General features: G+C 38.1%; 1 protein-coding gene across 1 annotated transcript; it reads right to left on the reverse strand.

The window, feature by feature from the left end:
* Window positions 1-5,177: 5,177 nt before the first annotated feature.
* Window positions 5,178-20,987, reverse strand: LOC146161124 (rho GTPase-activating protein 17-like). The gene is made up of 16 exons (XM_083384102.1): window positions 20,861-20,987; window positions 20,708-20,747; window positions 20,513-20,617; window positions 20,239-20,327; window positions 20,039-20,150; window positions 19,345-19,542; window positions 18,882-18,950; window positions 18,617-18,698; window positions 18,367-18,494; window positions 14,121-14,320; window positions 13,705-13,785; window positions 13,516-13,635; window positions 11,085-11,164; window positions 9,761-9,953; window positions 8,513-8,605; window positions 5,178-8,338 (listed from the first exon to the last, which is right to left on the reverse strand). Exons 1-16 carry the CDS (start codon window positions 20,911-20,913, stop codon window positions 7,849-7,851), a joined length of 2,133 nt encoding a protein of 710 aa, XP_083240228.1. The 5' UTR covers window positions 20,914-20,987; the 3' UTR covers window positions 5,178-7,848.
* Window positions 20,988-20,992: the final 5 nt, after the last annotated feature.

Below are 20,992 nucleotides of genomic sequence, written 5' to 3' on the forward strand. Positions count from 1 at the left end.
CTTCTGCCTAATTTTCGTGCCTGACTCGCCAGTTTTATAGCCTAAGTTGTTTTCCTTAAGCAGATATGCCTAAAATGAGAACGGGCACCGACAGTGTTTTTGCGGTCGGTTTTCGGGTCGTTGACCGAGTGCTGCAGCGGCAACCAGCACGCAAACAAGAACTCTTCTCCATACTTACAAAAGTCACACAGTTTTGTTGCCGCTGCCGACTCAGCGAAAACAGCGTTTCGCCTGAAACCGACTGTTTCTCCCTGTCTGCGAACAGGTGTCCTACATCTAAAGGCTTGTTTTGCTTCGTTAGAAATAAAGCATGTGACGTGTGCAGCGCTCCAACGAAGTGTACCCCAAATGTGTTTTTCGGATTATCGAATGGTATTCAATATTACATTTTTGTATAGCACTAAACTATTTTAAACAAAAAATCGATTAGCATAAATTTTTTAGATGTTAAGCTATCCAAATTGGCAATCATTAGTTTTCACATAATGTTTTAGCAAACATACTAAACTAAACATACAATATCAGGATAACTGTTTATGCAGAACTTTAAGAGGAAATATTTTAAAATAACCAAAAACACTATTAAACGAAAAAAATGAGCATTTAAACCTACGTGTCCTACATAAATGATCTCAGTAAAATCCACTTAGTTTGCACAAAGACTTATGTCGAGTCAATTAAGTAAATTTAACCAGTGTTACATTCACAAACACGCCCACGCATTTAATTTAAAAGATAGTAAGCCATTTGTCACGTGACAGAAACTGAGTCACTTTGCACATCGAGACACCTGGTAATAAATGGGAGAACAGCTGTGTAGTGCTATAACGTCCCAAAGTGGGGCAAGCGGTCAGCATAACATGTTGTTCTTGTGAAAATAGGTCACTCCTTGGTAAGCAAGTAACGCTGGGTAAAAAATAAGCCAGTTGTAAAACTTTTACCGAAAATTTAAAATTCAAAACGTGGAAACCAACGTTGCAGCTTGTGACATTTTGCTTTTCTCTAAATAACTCTTTTTATTAGGTAAAACACTGTCGGTAAAATAACTGTCAGTTTAGTGAATCAGTCAAAAAATCATTAGGTAACTAGCCCAATAAACATATATTAAAATGACAAAAAATAAAGTGTAAAAACAACAAACTTTAAATAATACAACAAAAAATAATAAAGACCAACACTGATCAATTCGTGTGAAAACAAATAAAGTATTGACTGCTTGTTTTGATTGGATTTAGATCTTGAGTTTGTCGCGTTAACACGTTTACCGTCGGTTAGGTTAGGTTAGGTTAGGTTACTTTACTTTATATCGATGTAATAATGTGTACCTGTACAAATGTCCGCCAGCCCAACCTATGATTTTTTAAAAATCTGACAAAAGAAACAGTTTATTTTCCAAATTTTCAGGTCTAATTCAAGGGTGGGCAAGCTTGTTCAACGAAGAATCACTTGCGATAAAAGTGGACGCAAAATGAGCATCAAAAGCAATGCGCTAAACATAATATTCCTACTTAGATAAAATATTCACCAGATATACGTCAACAAGTTAGAGTTTGCTCTACTCATGTCTTTATTTTACGTTGGTTACCAACGTTCCTGGAAAAACGTTAACCGATAAGTATGTTTTTTTTCGGTTGCTGATAGCGCTGTATAGTTGATTGAGGCTATTGCGTTTTAAATTCTTGTTTCTTGGTTTCAATTGTAACTCCTTTAGATTAGTTGGAAGCACGGTGATAAACTAAGCAATGTGAAATACTCAACGCAGAACTGTTGCCCGCAAAAATGTGCTTCTCTGCAACTTTGCAAAACGTTGGCAAAGGCACGCGTTGATCAGCTGACTTTGCAGCACAAAATGCACCGGATTCAGCCGGCCAGTCAAGTGTTTAACAACTGGCGGAAATAGTTAGGTCGATATTTTGAATGTCGTACTTTTGACGACAGCAACATGCGGTTTTGGCATTGCAGTGCCACCATTTCCTTTCTATAAATATTAAATAATAACCTTGAAGGTGGTTTCTCTCTTGGCACTAGGGAAAGCCGAAGTGCTCAACGATAGAACAGTAAACAATATGACAAGGAAAAACATGCTACAACGCCAGATCCTCGCTGATAGCAATTATGCTGCTCGGTTTAAGATATGCCTTTGGATCACCATGCTGTGTCACATCCCCTTAAAAATATGCCACAGTAGAAAATGTTTTAGCCGTGACTGTCGATGATATAAAAAAGCAATAATAATTATATTTTAATCACCATATATGGAACGTTTTTTTCGAATCGTTGTCGTTGGTGAAACTAAGCGTAATCAGATACAAGGTTTTTTCTTACTCTTTTAAAGACCAAATGTTTAATAAAACGCACAGGGGACAAGCTACCGCTTTTCAGTTGAGGCAATATTTTGTGTTAAATGTAATTTTATGTTCGTCGTTGTTCAAGGCACAGCGATAAGGCGTTTGCTTTGTCTCGGAAACTTGGTGCAGTCTTAACTTAATATTTAATGTTTTTTCGATCAACGGGTAACACAGTGAGGAAACAAAGGGGTCTTTACATTTTGGAACGCGCAGCAACTTTTGCAGAGAAGTGCTTCACCGCAACTTTACAACGCATTTGGAAAGTCACGCGGTGGTCGGCTGATTTTGCAGAGCTGAATTGGTTTCCGCCAGCCAAGTTTTCAGCAATATCTAAAGGACAGGTCGAATTTCGAACCAATTTCTTTGGTAGCCTACTTGGTACAGAAGAAAGTCTTACATCTGTAGTGGGTTCACAACACAGCTTTCCGCAAAATAGCCATCTTGGAATCGAAATACTAGCATTAAAAATCTTTAAGTAACTAATAAACATATTTAAATGACCAAAAATACTGTGAAAAAACAAAAAAACTTCAAATAATAAAACAAAAAATAATAAAGACCAACACTAATCAATTCGTGTGAAAACAAATTAGGTTTTGACCGCTTGTTTCGCTTGGCTTTATATATTGAGTTCGTCGCGTTAACACGGTAAGTTTCTTTACTTATATCGACGTAATAATGTGTACTTGTACAAATGTTCGGCAGGGCTACCTATGATTTGAGAAAATATTATTTGTAATCTGACAAAAGGAACAGTTTAATTTACAAAAACTTGCGATAAACTAGAATCCCAAGCAGAACGCAAAATCAACATCAAAACCTTATGCCAAACATTACTAGGCTATTACTACTCCCCAAAAAAGTCGCAAAATATACGTCAAAAAGTCAGGGTTTGCTCTACTCGGGCCTTAATTTTACGTTGTTTACCGTTCCTCTAAAAACGTTATCAGATAGTAGGTGCGACGAAAAAGAGCTAGTGTTGCTGATAGCCCTGAATAATTGATTAAGGCTATTGCGTTTCAAATTAATGCTTCTTGGTTTCAATTGTACCTCCTTTAGATTAGTTGAAAGCACGGTAATAAACTAAGCAATGTGAAGATACTCAACGCAGAACTGTTGCCCGCAAAAATGTGCTTCTCGGCAACTTTGCAAAACGTTGGCAAAGGCACGCGTTGATCAGCTGACTTTGCAGCACAAAATGCACCGGATTCAGCCAGCCAGTCAAATTTCAACAACTGGCGGAAATAGTTAGGTCGACATTTTGAAAGTCGTACATTTGACGACAGCAACATGCGGTTTTGGCATTGCAGTGCCATCATTTCCTGCCGCTATTGACGTGATTATTCCTTTAATACGAGCACTAGCTATAACTATTAAATAATAATCTTGATCGGTGGTTTCTCTCTTGGCACATGGGAAAGCCGAAAGGCCCAACGGTAGAACAGTAAACAATATGACAAGGAAAAACGTGTTACAACGCCAGATCCTCGCTGATAGCAATTATGCAGCTCGGTTTTAGATAGGGCTTTAAATCACCATGTTATGTTACATCCTCTTAAAAATATGCCACACTGCAATAATAGAGAACTTTTTTTTCAAATCGTTTTGGTTTTTGAAATTAAACGTATTCAGGTGCAAGGTTTACCTTACCCTTTTTCGGTCAATTGTTTAATGAAACCCAAGCAGCCGCTTTTCAGTTAAAGCAATAACATGTGTTAAAGGTCATTTTATGTTCATCGGCACAGCGATAAGGCGTTTGCTTTGTCTCGAAGACTTGGTGCAGACTTAACTTAATATTCAATGTTTTTTTTTCGATTGACGGGTAACACAGTGAGGAAACGAAGGGGTCTTTGAATTTCGTAACGCGCAACTCTTGCAGAGAAACCGCAACTTTACAACGCATTTGCAAAGTTACGCGGTGGTCGGCTAAATTTGCAGAGCTGTACTGGTTTCCGCCAGCAAGTTTTCGGCCATGTCTGAAAGGCTGTAACATGTAACCTACTTGCCACAGAAGAAATTCACAAACAGTGGCGTAGCCAGGTGAAAATTTTGAGGGCCAAAACGTTTGAACTATTTTGTTTAGCTTTTGTCATTGTATTAACCGCCGTAACGAACACAAATAACAATGTTAGCAAACCGTTTCGAGCAGCAACTGACCGAGTGTTAACGCAATACCCAAAAATTATTCAAACAGCAAAAACCGACTTTTTAAGTACTATACTGCATTAATGTATAGCAAACGTAATATTAAACTTCATCGTTTGTGACGTAACAGTGCATGGCAATTGAATGTGTGGCATGCCTGTGATCGACTGTTGTGATACTGCTCATAAATGATAAAAAACAAATGATTAAGAATAAAATATTTATAAATTTTTTTTGGGGGGGGCATGGCCCCTCAGGCTACGTCTATGGCCACAAATAAATCCGCGCCTCAAATTCTGCAAACTGTTAAAATGATATTAAAAACACCCAATCTGAAAACTTACATTGTTTTGCTTCACTAAAATCCGGCTTTGGTCGAGATGCCTTTGTTTTAAATATATCACTGGAAATCACAAAATTAGTTTGTAAGTCCAAAATACCTGGTCTGCTGCAAATAAGTTGGAGACCGGCACGACAAGTTTTCCACAAACTCGCTATTTACATATCAAAGGTAACTGAGTTTCAGGCACATATTGGTCCACAAAACTTTCCGCATTTTTTTTGTCCATAATGGCCTATTTTAAATCGGACTGCAGTACCTTTTCCTAAAAATATCAGGTAAATAAATAAAACATATTTAAATACAATAGTCGTCTAGCTATGTCCGTCAATATACTTAAAAAGCACACTGTCATTCAATAATCGTTCGATATTTATTGCATCACGAAGCAGCTGAAAGAGGCCAGCTCATCGCCAAGTGCGAGATCATAAGGGGCAAATAAATGAAACAAGCACGTCGCACGAGTTATACACAAGAGCCGTTTCTATATTCGCTTTGCTGGGCTGCAAGGCGACGACGAAAATGATCTGCCTTTGGCCTTGCATGTTTTAACATGAAAACGGAAATGACAGAACAGGTATGTGTGAGTGGTGGGAATTTGTGGCCTAAAAATCAGAAAAATGAACGATGGCTGAACAGCGTCAAAACTTGTAATAGGTCCAAACGCCCTGCTTCGCAAAAATGAAAAACAAGCCGATGTTGACCCTCTATCGCAAAGAAATACAAATTATCATTTAGTTATGCCGTAGTGCATTCACCCACACTAAGTAACAAATTTAAGTCGATTTCTTTAAACACCGCACAATGCAACCAACCTCGATTGGCCAACGCTTTGGACGTGAAATAAACGCACGGGGTTGCCTGCTGGAATGACATCGTTTTGGAAATTTTAACTAAATGCCACACGTAGTTTTCGTTATGATTTTAGTATTAGTGCGAGAGGAAAACAGTCGATGGTTACTTGTCTTGCAAACATTACCGCGATTTTAAACAACAAGTGCAGCTTTCGATAGTTAGCGCGGGAGTTAAACTTCGCTGCCGAATTTGAAATGGTTGGCTGGCCTCCGAGAAACAACCAATGAAATTCAACCGAAGCAAGAACGCGGATAGGACCGTGCAATAAAACTGGAGAAAAGTCATGCTAACCCTTTGCCGTCCAGGGTCGGGCGACCAGCGCGCGCACAAAACTGACAGAATCGTTGAAATGAGTTAGTTGGCCTGCAACGAGCCTAGCCCGGCTTCTTTTTTCGCCTTTCGCATTTGTTGCAAAGTTTGGGTACAACAACAAGTAGGCAATGCCTGGTCTACGCAGTGTCGACGGGGTTAACAGTCCCAGACTACAACATAACCTATGGGCTTCAAAGTGCACGCCATTTGGCGCGCTTGACTAAGCACAGGCGTTCTAATGAGCCTTTCGGTTGGTGTTTTTTTGTAACCGGAAAAGGTCGTCGAACTGTGCGCAGTGAGCCCGGGGGATTATCTTACCGCCGGCAAAGGTCAACGGCCTTTACTTGAGCGCATTGTTTTCGCGAAAAAAACGCCGACGCGGCAAATCCGAGGGGTCACTGGGCTACAGATGCTGTGGCAAAGGTCGTAAGTTAGCATTGAAAACAAATCGAAACACAGAAGTTGACGCAACAGTAATCAGAAATGGACCAACTATGATCAACACGATTAAAAGGCTAATAACGAGAAGTATATATCCAATGAATAGTACCTGGCAATTTGATCGTGCTGCACGCAACGAAAAAGGGAAATGAAACAAATCGGGCACAGTAGAACAACGAGGTGCGACAGAAACAACCTAAGTACAAAGATTAAGCGCGAGAATGTGGTTTGGGGGTCTTGTCTATTAATCGAAAAAGAACATTTCCTCTACGTATCGTACACATATAAACAGGCCAAGTGCCCGTACCGCTATCGATGTGGGCGGGTAAATGGAACACGATGCACTATGCAAAGGGTGGCCATGTTCAGCTTCTCAGGACTGAACGAAATCTGGCATCAGGCCCGCAAATTTGAGACCATGCTGAACCTCTTTTTCCAACTTTCAAAACGTGCCGCTGTAAAACAACGATAATCGGGAATGTTTGCCTTTAGGGCGGGGTGTGAAGAAGCGGTGCTCCAATTAACGGCGGACGGCCGCAAAAGGTGGAACTCTATAACAGCTATAATTTCAAAGTGACAGTGGCGAGCAATAGATACAAAACAGCCGATAAACATTAAACAATGGCTTACGCTGGTAAGTGAATTGGAAATATCGCCCTGTGGACAAAACTCTTCCTATCTAATGGATTGGGGAGTACATTACGCAAAGTACATAGTTTTCACTTGCCGACAGACCGTGGAATGCTATTACTATTGGGTCTAGACACAAATTTCTGGCTGCGCGAACTACTCGTTTCAGAACAAATGTACAGCGACACCGCGTGACGACATAACAATTCGATTTACGACGATCAGAATAACGACTGAACAGCGCAATGGAAGGGTCCGCAAATATTGGCCTTAGGCTGATGTAGCAGGAAATGTTTAAACAAGCAACGTTGCTGCGAAAATTTTGAAAATTAAGACAAGATTTAAAACTAAAGTAATAATTTGTACAACGTCTGGAACTTATTTATCGCTTTTTAAATGTCAGCGAAGAACAAAGCTGAAAAGCTATTTTTGTATTCTTGTTTAGCGGCACTACAGACCAAATATTGATCGTGCCTGTCAGAAAATAAATGCGGGCCCTTGTTGCGGTTTATATAATCGACCGATGACTTTATCTTTTCCGACTCTAAAAAAGTTATTGCAAAATTTCGATTGTGGATTGCGCTTTATACATTCACAACACTAACATGGAACGAAACAGTGGACAAGCAAAATCGAACTGTTGCCCTTAAAATTGAACACATTTCTTTCTGTCGATCAGTAATACACACGAGATTAAAGAAAAATAATATATAATGTATAGAAACTACGGCCGAATAAAATCGATCAAGTCAGAACGAAAGAAACGTCCAACTTCGACTAGAGTGGGGTCATCTGATCCGTCTCGTCGTCGGAATTGAGAAAGGCGGCGTTGTTCTCCGACTGAAGTTCAGACATCAGGCCGGCGCCCACGTCCACATCCGGGTCGAACTCGTCGGGCAAAGGCGGCGGAGGAAGGTCGGGCATCGGTGGGGTGAGATGGTCGCCATCGCCGCCGCTGCTTGGAAAGCTCGGGGGCTCGGGATACACTTCGGCGACGGACGCTGTGTCATTTTCCGTTGGGCCTGACTGGCGCTTGCGAGCCGGCGGCCTCGGTTTTGCTTTGGGAAAAGTGCCGCCGCCGTTCTGTGGGACGTGGCCCTCGTCTTCCGCGCCGTCCTCCGGCGGTTGTGGAGGCGGCGCTTGCGGGCGACGCATCGAGACGCGCTTTGCTGCCACTGGCGGCTTGCTGGAAGCGCCCACCACGCTGCTAGATGGCATGAGAGAGTTGGGCGTCTGCTGCGGCGGCGGGGTGCGGCGACGTTCGGCTCTGGGAGGCAAAGGATGCATTGCAGTTAAGTATACTCGAAATAGACCGGCACAAGTAGTCTCGGCGGTTGTAGTTTTAGGCACTATATGGATCACACATGTTACGACATGGAAAACAAGCAAAGATACATGTCGGTATTTATTTGCCGAACGCGAGTAGAATTGTTTGACTTACTTCGGTGGTTCAGTTGGCGGCGGCGGTGCTTTCCCCTTATGTTTCCTTGCTTTTCCGGAGGGTGTTGTTGCCGTTTGTCCCGGAACGATAAACCTGGTTACACGAAAAGCAAACTTAAAAAATAAGATCATGTACGAAATTGAACTGACACGCTATACGAATTCCAATTGTTTTTGTCCTGTGTTTTATGTCTTTCCCTAGAAAACCGTTGTTATAATTTATATTGACTGTTATTTTTGAAAGCACAGTATTATGTGTGAGGATTTTTACAACAATCGTTCAGCACTTAGCACACAAAACTGGCAAACAAGTCAAGCAAAAATTGGAACGTTAAATGTTATGTAAAAAGCATTGTTTTGATAAACTGAAAAGATTATGGGAAGAAGTAAGGTTACCTTCGTGTAATTTATAAAATAAAATCTATTAAAACCAAAGCGAAAAACATAAAGGCGTATTGTACTTAAAATAGATTTCTAGAAATTAAATTGGATTGAAATGCTGGACCCGACCCAGAGTGCGGGACGATACCAGACACCAGGATAAGAACGTGTCGACTTCAAAGATATTAGTGGTACACCAAACAGGCATTTTAGCGGCGTAAAGCGAGCTAAAGCAAGAATTTCTTTAGATATAACCACGGAAGAATATTCGAATAAGTTTTTCTTACATTGGCAGAATGGGTAATACAAAAATCACGCCAAATGTTTTATGGATACAACATCAAACACTATCGCCTTTTACTTGCGCTTGTGCTTTTACGTGCATTTTAATTGTTTTCATTTATACTTTGACCTGATGAAGCACGGTTGTGCGAAAGCTTGTCGAAAATCAAATACAGTTTGTCTTTATACAGTGCCACATGATTCCTCTATTTAGAATTAGACAAATACGTCCATATACAAACATCAAACACGAAACACTCTATGCTCCAAGCGATGCTTTTGTATCTTGTTTCCTAATGGCGCGATGTGCACAGTTTGCTTTTCAGATGTTCTAAAACAGCACAAACATTGAGCTCTTACAAAATGTCCACGTAAAACGGCCAAGGCTCTTTGCCAACTTTTAAAACGTGCCGCTGTAAAACAACGACAAATCGGTAATGTTCGCCTTAATAGGGCGGCGATGTAAAGAAGCGGTGCTCCAATTTACGGCGCAAGGTCGCAAAAGGTGGAACTCTGTAACACCTATGATTTTAACGTGACAGTGAAGAGCAATAGAAACAATATCTACGCACGTCTAAAACCTTACCCAGCTTCCAGTGCAAGATCAGTGGAAGGGCTTCGCGAGTGGGAGGGTGACTTGTGGGTCGATGGGGCGGGGGCAGGGTGATGGTGATTCACCTGCAGGCTGGCGCCAGACGCCTTAGGGGGGTCGACGTGGGCCCCATCTTGCTTGTGCAAGTGATAGGTGGTGGCGTTGGGCGTCACGGCAAAGTCGATATCTGCAGAAAAGGCGCCAAGGTCACACACACGTTGGTATAGACACAAGGACCAGTCAACTGCTAGACCGAGGTTCATATCCGGATCTTTGAGGTTTTGAACATGGACCAAAATGTCTATTTTACTGAAAATAATTAACTACTTTGCGCTATTATTTGGTGACACTTTCTAGTACTGGAAAAGAGACAGATTTCCAACTAGCTAAACTAACACAACCTTGTGTTCCTGAGACATATTGTATTCGCAATATTATAAAATATTTCTGCATGTACACTGTACAGAGTCTAAAAAGACTATGTTATTTCGTGTCTGGACGTTTTCTAAACCGAGTGACTTTCCCATGTATACAACACGGTATGTTAGTGATGACCAATTATATTTACTCGGAGGTGATATCCAATGCAAAGAGTAATATTATCGGTAACGTTTTACTTTTGCAATTGGTAGTGACTGGCAGAGTTGTGCGTAAGACTTATCAAAATGTAAAGTCGCGATTCGAGGTCAAACGTGTGGTTGTTTTGTATCATTTTAACCGCAGGTATTACGGAAACGCTAAGGCGTATTTTGTCAACAGAGCTACTGTTTTTTTATGTTCGCCTATGCAAAGTTTGCCTTTAACATCGTTTATCGGTAATCGCCATAACACTAGAAGATTAGCGAGACGCCGAAATGCCCAACAGCCGTCCAAAAAAGATTTAACTGCTTAACAGCCGCGGTTCTTAATTGATTAACTTTTGGGGGTTGGTCATAATCGTCATATTATAGCAAAGTGCACTACTTACTAATCTAAATCATGTGGAGTAATTTAAGTGCGCTTTTCCATTAGCTGCGGTAGTTACTTGAAGGGTTTAGTTAATGAATTATACATTAGACTAAGGCCGACAGATTTGGCCTATAATGCAAAGCAACTGAGAAGTGAAGCGAAGTTCATGGGAAAACAATGGCAAAAACATTTTATAATTTGTTTTTAGGTATATACCCTTAACGGGCGTCAGTTAGAAATAGGTGCCACAATTCATGAAATAGGTGCCACAAGAAATGCAACAGTGCTACGCTCTTACGCATGTTTATGACCATTTCACCAAGAAACCTTCAAATATCACAGTAATTATTATCAGTTATTAGACGCTTACCGCCTTTGAAGAAGTAGTCGTGATATGTGATGACCGATTCAATAACGGATGATATCAGGTTAGATTCCATCATTCTTTTGCTGCAATAAAAAACGTAGTGTCGAGCGGTGTGTTAATTGAGCAGTCATGTTTACTGACAAAGGGCGCCTATTCTTAACAAGGCCCAGTAAATCGGAAGCAGAAACATTACAAATGCTTAATGGTGTCCTGATGTTGTACTTTGTGCGACCTTACAGTAGCGGTGTGCATTTGTATCCGACTTGTTCCAAGGAACAGTAGCGCGACGCGGCAAAGGGTGTTAACGGTGTGGTTACATGTGGTGAAAAAACTAAAAATAGAGATTTCGAGGAATTGACTGCAGAACCAAACACGACCTAAGAATTTTAGGCTTTAATACTTGGAAGCTTTAATTGTTCGCTACATTGTCCGTTATTTTAAAAATAACTTAACTTGGAAGTAGAGCGCAGCCTTAACCGAAGGCGCGCTTAGAAAACAATATCAAGAAGCAGGCACACAACACGAGTGGCTATACTTCCTTGATCTGACGGCGCGTAGGTTTCGCTGTTAGTGATAAATTTTGCATATTACTCATGGTATACAAGTGGGCCCCGGGTACTCATAGGCGTTGACAAAACAGAAGCGCTCCAATCACTATAGACGTCACACCATCGTCGCAGACAACAACGGCACCTGTCGGCAAACCATCATCGCTAGACAGTTTGGCACTCACCAATCATCTTTTGCTCGTTGGCATAAGTTTTCACCGAAGCAGGTTTACCCCAACAAAACCTCTAAGCGGCTGGGAGATAGAGTGTCAGCAACAACAGTAATTTCCGGTTACATGACGCGGCTAGCGGACTAAAAGTGATAATTTACTCAACTATGCAGACTCGTAAATAATCGGTAAACACTTGGTGCACCGAATTATACGCGACTAGTTGTTATAGGATCAAAGTCAAGAGCGTAAAACACTTTTAAACCCGGCAAAATAAATTAGAGGTAGCGTTTATGTATGGGTGAGGTGGCCAAAAACGGGTGCGACATACAGCATAAAAAAAAAAACGTGGCGACCGTAAACTGCGCTGGAAAGAGGAAGGGACAACAAAGTAGGGCATTACTCTAGTCTGGGTGCCTAATGTCGAGCCACACTTATATGAGACGGTGCGCATGGTGTCCCTGGGTGTATGTCGGGGTATAGCCATCATGCGTGTTAAACTTAAAGGTATAATCGGCTTTGCGCTTCTATAGAAAACACAATATAGGCTGGAACACGTTTCGGACTGCTGGCAGCCTATTTTGCCGACATTGAAGCTTCGGACATAAAACAAACTAAGATTGATACCCTAAAATGCCTATCCGTGTGATATTTAAACTAACTCCAGCCATAAGACCGAAATTAGAACAACATTGAAGTTGCTTCGCACTAGAGGCGTTTTGCATTAACGGAAAACGACGACGCCTAAAACGTAAAAGAATGCTTTCAGTTGCGGAAGTTTAAAAATTTAAACTTAGACGCTTTCCGTTAGGAACGAAAAAATTTGCTGTTAACGCTGGCAACGCTTTTATCTAAACAGGGACAAACACCAATGGCATAACAGCGATCGTTGATCTTATTCTGTCGTGGATATTACTGCGTATTTGGTTTATTATGTAGTTGGGTCTAATACTATGGTAATATAGATTCTTTTGCTTTAAATATTGTTGCTTTGGTCCTATTGTGTGTTCCCATTCGAACTACGCAGTTCTTGGCATAAACGGGCAGGGTTGCTGTAAAACAAAACTAGGTTCAATAAAATATCGTAGCGTATTCCTCCAAAGAATTTAATATGGCTGTTAAACAAACCAAGGCAGCTTCAATTTTGATTGCGATTGAGTGGTAGGATTCTGCGAACGGTGCTGGTATATATATGGATATACACATTGGTCTATTGGTGCACTAACATAAACAAGCCACGCATGTAGACCACGGTGCGTCACACAACCGGCCGCGCTGCTAAAGCACAGTGATCAATGAGCACACACACCCCATTATTTTTATTGCTATACAAAATCTACCTGCGCCGAGGCGATTACAATAGGTAAAAGTAGCCGCACAGTTTTGTAGTTAAAACGACACAATAATTAATGGGCCGTTCGTTGTTATTCTAAGTGCACATCGAGGGTTGAACGTCCGGCAGCGTTTTAAACAACCGAAATCTACGTTTATGTCGGGTGTTATGAACGTTTCAAGTAAACGAAGGAAAAAAACTGACAAGAGATATGCGTCATACCCTTCAATAACGCTAATTTACAAATTGACGGCCAAAGAATAAACGCTAATTTTACAAATTAAAGAAAAAGGTAAAATGACATTTTTGTTTGCAATTTAGGTTTGTATTTTACGTCATACTACACAAACCATTCACGTCAAAATAGCATGTGCATCAAATACCTTATGTCATCGATATGTGACCACAGGAGATTGGGTGCGATGACAAGGGAAAGGTTGTGCGGACTCATTTTATTTACTTCCTGTTGCTCCGCAATTACAGAACAAAACTTCATTAGGTACCTACAAAAAAAATTGTTCATCCTACATGTTGCAGATATCTCAAAACATTGTGTGCCATAATTCCATTACCTGAAGTTGACTCTGTTCTCTTGGGGAAGTTGATCTATTAAGGTCCAAAGGCTTTCCAACTTCTTATTGTGATCTTGTATGCTAAAACAATCCCTTATTTTATTTGCCTCACACAAAAGTTTTAATCAAGGCTATTGCTTTTTGAGAATATAGAGTGGACATAAATTCTGAGCTCACATAAATTAAATGAATATACCCATAGAAGGCGGTGCTGCTGGCGACGTTATTCGTATGCTTGAATGATTAAAATTATTTTTATATTCAGTGAAAAAGTTTTTAAATAAGGCAACATGTTAAATCAAGCTACTTTAAAAACCTTTTTTTTAATTTAATTAAGATTTACAACAACAAGAAAACAGAAAGTGCAAAGAATGAATTGATGTTTTCAACAACTTAGCACCTCAAATCCGCCTTACCTAGCAGCGGCTATCCAATCGTCATGCAGCTTATGAGTAAGAAGAGGCTCTGGCAGCTCCCTTAGGTATTGCTTCAAGGCACCAGCTACAGCATGAATGTCATCCTGGGCCTCATAATCACTAAGGTCGATTACACCACCATCAACGAGGGCCCTGAACTTTTTCAGTTTGCTAGCACCACCACCGATCCGAAATATACCCTACAGCAACGTGGGTAAATTAAATGTAAAACTTATCTCACAGGTTATTTTTCAACTTCCGTAATGTAAAATTAAAATAAAACTCTTGGGGAAAGCGAAAACAGAAAATGACAAGGCCTTACTGTTTTCAGAAGTTACAATAAAGGATTTTTACCAGAAGGACTGTTTATAATCCTGAGTAACAATTTAAACCTTTTTTAAAAATTTTCATACATTCATAACCACAAAAGCTGTATATATTATGTACAATAGGGTTGTTCAAAACAACACTTTTTTGTCAAATTTCAGTGGGGATCCCCTGGAATTGTTGGGTTGCGTCTAAAAACCCCACAAACCAAATCTGAGCATGTTTGGTTTAGTATTGACCGTGCTACGTCAATTTGAAAATTCAGATTTGGGCTAAAATTTTGAAAAAAATAAATTGTCCTCCCCATAAAAAATTTTTTTTCTTCTTTTTTTTGCATTGCTTTGCAATTGAATAGCCATAAATAAACCTGTTTTGCAGTAAAAAAGGGAGTGGTCATGGTACAAATGTCACATTTCAACAATATTTGTTAGGCTGTTTTGTACGAAAAATGGCTCTTTAGCACAATTTTTGAACTTTAGATAAGTAATTGATATAATTGTGTGAAGACTAAATGCACTATTATATTAATTTGATGTCATGTTTGCTGCAGGGTCATTCCATTGCTACTGGTACAGTGGTGGCACCCTATGTCATAGATTTTTTTTAAATTTTATTTGTAGAATCTCCCTGCAATTCTATGAAAAGTGATACCAATTTTACCGAAATTGGTCAAGTACTTTTTGAGATATCAGCGACTGAAAATTGGCCCTTTTTAGGCTTTTTTCTGATCGCTCATGCATAAAATTTAACTGCAAATTTTGTTTGACCTATTATGAAGGTGTTTTAAATAGTAACTTAAAAATTCCAATGCATATCAGTTCTCCAAAGTAAGCAGATTCGAAAAAGATATATTGTTGTTTGTTTTTGTATCACTACAGGCCACGAAGTGGCTAGTTTCACACATGACTATTTGTGATCAGTCATGCATGACAAAACTTTGATCGTTTATAGCGAAAAATACTCTACTTCGATTTTTCTGCAACTTAGCTTAAATGAAAGGTAATTTTGTTGGCTTTCTACCTTCCAAATATGAAGTGGGATATTTGAGTAGAAATTACAAAATTTCATTGCTTTGTAATAGATTGCGAAAAAGCTTTATGACGCACTATTATAATGTATAATTATGAAATATGATTGTCTGGTGCTTCCAGGAAGTCAAAAAAACTTATAGAAGTCTGCTGGTACAGCAATGCACACTAGAAGCCAATACATAGACCAATAATTTTAATGATTTGCGACTGAAAACTTAATGCACAATCAGCGCACAATACTACTTATACTAACAGAGGAGGATTCTATACGATGACAAAGAGAAAGATATTATACAACGTTAAGTACAAGTATATATATATATATTGGAAGACACCTCATATTCAAGTAACATACTACCAAGAGCTTAAATCTTTCGCAATGTTATTGCAAAGCACCGCCCTTCCTTCAGTTACACAATAATAACTGCACCGTATGTTCCAAGTAACCGTTATTACTAAGTAATAACTAATTATACATCTAAAGATCTATCACTTATTAAGGTTGAAAATTTGATGTAAATAAACTTTGGTTTGTTTTATAAATCATGACTGAAACTAACTGCAATTCACTCTGCTTCAAGTTACAAAAACTTATAAAGATGTGTGAGACCAGTCACACCACTTTTCAAAAAACAGGCTTCCATCAGACTTTCCAATGGAAAAAATATTGGTCTTGCCTTTGAGGCCAGTAATATGATTAAGCAGGTCTTTTTGGATGCATGCAGTAACAACTTGACATATATACCATCATCTTTAGCAATAGAGACTATGTAGCCTATGTACCAGTCATGCTCATATACAAACTTGTGAAACATAAGCAACAGGGAAAGCATTGGCATTTAAGGTGGTGTAGTGCTTTTTCAAATTTTAGATTGCGCAGCAAATTCAAGGTCACAACTTTGTCCTTATGTACTTTTTTCCATTTGATCATGTTTTGTGCCACATTGCATGTGATGTTTTGTTAACATTAAGAGGACAATACCACATCTCCAAGTCTGATGGAAGCCTGATTTTTAAAAAGTGGTGTGACTGGTCCAACACATCTTTATAAGTTTTTGTAACTTGAGGCAGTATGAATTGCAGCTAGTTTCAGTCCTGATTTGAAATCACACCGAAGCTTATTTCCACCAACTTTCAACCTTAATGAGTGATAGATCTTTAGATGTATTATTAACTAGTACTTAGTAATAATGGCTGTTTAGAACATACTGTACAGTTAATATTGTGAACTCAGGGGTCGGGAACCTGAGTTATGTATGGTTCTTTTGGTAAGGCCATATGGCTCTTTTGATAAAAGAATCTTGCTTGCAGATAAATGTAAGCTGTCATTTATCAGCATGATCTGAATAAAATTGCAAGCGGCCACAACCGCTTTCCTAACTCTATATTTTCTTTTTATTACTCATAGTAGCAATTTTTTTTCCTTCTAGCGAATCTCTTTATATTCGAAAGGCCCAATTCTTTTAACCGAACTCCGTAATCAAATTTGTGCAAACCTAACTAATTAAATTTAATGCACATTATTTTCTGTCCTTTAAATGAGAACAAAATAAATGGCCTTGCACAATTTACTAGTTTTTGCCAACATATAGCTAGATGTTTGTGGCTCTCATGAAAACACAAAAGAATATTTGACTATTATGGCTCCCTTAGTTAAAAAGGTGCTTTGCAATAACATTGCGAAAGATTTAAGCTCTTGGTAGTATGTTACTTGAATATGAGGTGTCTTCCAATATACATATAATTATACTTGTACTTAACATTGTATAGTATCTTTCTCTTTGTCATCATATAGAATCCTCCTCTGTCTTAGTATAAGTAGTATTGTGCGCTGACTGTGAATAAAGTTTTCAGTCGCAAAACATTACAATTAATAGCAATTTTGCCATACATTGATTAAAATTATTGGTCTATGTATTGGCTTCTCTAGTGTGCATTGCTGTACCAGCAGATTTAAATTTTTTTTTTTTCAGATTTAAGTTTTTTGACTTCTTGGAAGCACCAGACAATCACATTTCATAATTATAAATTATAATAGTGCGTCATAAAGCTTTTTTCGCAATCTATTACAAAGCAATGAAATTTTGTAATTTCTACTCAAATATCCCACTTCATATTTGGAAGGTAGAAAGCCAACAAAATTACCTTTCATTTAAGCTAAGTTGCAGAAAAATCGAAGTAGAGTATTTTTCGCTATAAACGATCAAAGTTTTGTCATGCATGACTGATCACAAATAGTCATGTGTGAAACTAGCCACTTGGTGGCCTGTAGTGATACAAAAACAAACAACAATATATCTTTTTAGAATCTGCTCACTTTGAAGAACTGATATGCATTGGAATTTTTTAGTTACCATTTAAAACACTTTCATAATAGGTCAAACAAAATTTGCAGTTAAATTTTACGCATGAGCGATCACTAAAAAGCCTAAAAAGGGCCAATTTTCAGTCGCTGATATTTCAAAAAGTACTTGACCAATTTCGGTAAAATTGGTATCATTTTTCATAGAATTGCAGGGAGATTATACATATAAAATTTTAAAAAAATCTATGACATAGGGTGCCACCACCACTGTACCAGTAGCAATGGAATGACCCTGCATGTACTTTATTTTAAAATTTTAAGCCATTTTTTTATACATCACAGACTAAAAAATGTTGTTGAAATGTGATCTGAATTTTCAAATTGACGTAGCACGGTCAATACTGAACCAAAAGTGCTCAGATTTTATTTGTGGGGTTTTTATACGCAACCTAACAATTCCAGGGGGTCCCGCTGAAATTTGACAAAAAAGAGTTTTTTTGAACAACCCTAATGTACAACTTAGTAAGTGCTTGATTACCAAGTAACTACACTAGCAAAAGTAGAATTATAATTTGAAAATTACCTCTTCTTTTGTCCCGAGTGCCAAAATGCATAGGCAACATGCTTCCAATGGCAAAGCAATTTTCCTTTTTGTCCCATTTAAATGTTCTTGTAAAGATCGGCCAAAACATGAGCGTACCACAGAGTGATCTGTTAAGAAAGGGCAACTTAAAGTAATTGCCTGGTTTTAAGTTATAAGCTCTATTAAAGACATTTATTACTTCCATTTAGCAAACTATCAACATAAATTTCATACAAAAAAACAAGTTTACCTTGTAAGGATTTTAGCTCCACTTCAGATTTTTCAAGAATTTCAACACACCTCCTGTGATAATCCAATTGCTTTGCATGAAACTTGAAAAAAGCAAAAGTTAAAATTACAATGGAGGAGTTCAACCTCCTGGGAGTTAATATACTTTACACTGGTTTATAACCAATCTATTCATCCACAGGTCAAAAGCTTTGTTTGAATAGGTTTTAAAACACTGCTTGAGAAATGAGAATTAACTATTATTATTGAATTCAAAACTGACTTACATCATATATTCTTTGCCCATGGCCAACTTCTTTTGCTACAAACTCATACATTTCCGTGATAATTTGATCCTAGAGTGTAATTGAAATTACATATACAGTTGTACTTCAGCATATAGCAAGTAATACAAATCAAGCAAACAAGGGCATGGAACAAAATATCAACAATAGACAGTATCGCAAAATATCATACTACATTTATCTAGGAAAGTGACAGTGTTATCCATAAATTAGTTTTTGTGTAATAAGTTTTAGAATATGGACTATGCATCTGCACACGAAAATATTTATTTTTAGTCCTGAAAATCATATATTAAAACAAAGCAAACAATTGAGCAACATATTAAATATAAATTGTTGCTACCAACACCAAGCATACTATTAATCAAACACTGGAAGGACAAATGTATAACCACAATCTGCATTTTTTAAGTTTTAAATGACACAGTTTTTAGTTGGGTTTTACCTTGCAAAGTTCCATGCGAGCTGTTGCCTGGTCAAGTTCTTCTTTTGAAGCATCAACTTTTGCAGTGGCTTGCTGCAAGTTAATGCCAGGCGTAAACTGTGCTTTGTGGGCTTTGTGGTGATTCAAAACCGCACCATCGCGGTCAAGTACCATTTTGCGTAGCCGCTCACGCTGCTTAAACAAACCAGGAATTTCAGTCTGAAAGAAAACATGACTTTTAGTAAAAACAGTTTAACTAGCATTGTTATTCATTTCTAAATTCTAATTCCAACAACTGTGATGTAGACTCAGGACTAGATATCGGCCGATATCACTTTTTTTGACCAATACCAATACCTGAATTTTTACAATTTTGCCAACTGGAAAAAGGGGGAAACTTAAATTAATTGAAAATAAAATTTAAAGAAGTTTTAGATTGTGTACCTTTATTAATTATAAAACTATTATTTTGCATATTAACGGTGCGTGATGCTAAAACTCAAATTTGTTCATTAAAAAATGGGTAAGTTGTTTGTTGTACAGGAAATATATATCATATTTTTGTACTAAAATATCGGCCGGCCTACATTTACCGATACCAACATATATATATAGGTAGAAGCCAAATGTTGGCCGATATTATCGTTCTATCTGTGCTCAGGACATCATTTTTTAAGACTTAGGACAGCATACAATAGTGAAACAAAATTTTTACCTCAACTAACTGTTGAAGGGGTGTAATAACATGATTGTCTATAAACTCTTCATAAACCGCCCTTTCCTCGGCCATTTTTCCTTGCGTTTCCGCGCAAACTTGAAAACTTGAACTATAAATTTATATCCATCACTATTACACAATACACCAAAAAGTGCACAAATTTTGTGCATTACAAAAAAGTGTTTAAACTGTCTTACCCTAAAGTTTGATTGCTCTCCATTTCGGATAGCAGGATTTTGCTGGCTTCTGCCAGAGACATTGAAAAACTGGTTTCATGCAGTTTTTTCTACAACAAAATCAGATCAAAGATTAAGCAAAAACTGTCATAACAAAACAGAAACATTAATTTGTTATTCTCAAACACATTTAATTTTGTTAAAAAATTAATTTAAAAAAAATTATTTAAAAAATTATAGACCTAAGAAAAGACTGTCAAAAAATGTTTTGTTAAAATACAAAAATACAACTCACCAGTCGTTTTTCATGATCACCCCCTGCATGTGTCTGTAAGCATTGTGAAAGTTTCTTGTATGCCGATTGACAAGCAATTCTCACATGCTCCATGTGCCTCTCAATCTAAAATATACAGGACGATGACATTTGAGTTTTTGTTAGAGACAGTACTTATTTTATTTAAAACAATTTGAGTTAAACACAAATTTTTACCTGAAGAAGTTCTTCATTGAGCACTTCACTCTTGTTGGCTCTGTAACAGAAATTTCAAACATAAATAAGATTTTTTTATCCATTGTTATCTATTATAACAAAAATAAACTAAGGTAAAATATATTGCTAAACATAAAAAAATAACAAATTTACCGTCCGACTTTTTGATCTGCAATCAGTTTGTACCGCATCAACTGTTTCTTCATGATTATTTTTATAAGTCGCCAACAAGTCCAAGCAGTTAAAAAGACACAAAATTAATTTTCAAGTGCATGTTTATATTAA

This window comes from Ascidiella aspersa, chromosome 3, assembly GCF_963924565.1.
Source record: "Ascidiella aspersa chromosome 3, kaAscAspe10.2, whole genome shotgun sequence".
NCBI classification, from domain to species: domain Eukaryota; kingdom Metazoa; phylum Chordata; class Ascidiacea; order Phlebobranchia; family Ascidiidae; genus Ascidiella; species Ascidiella aspersa.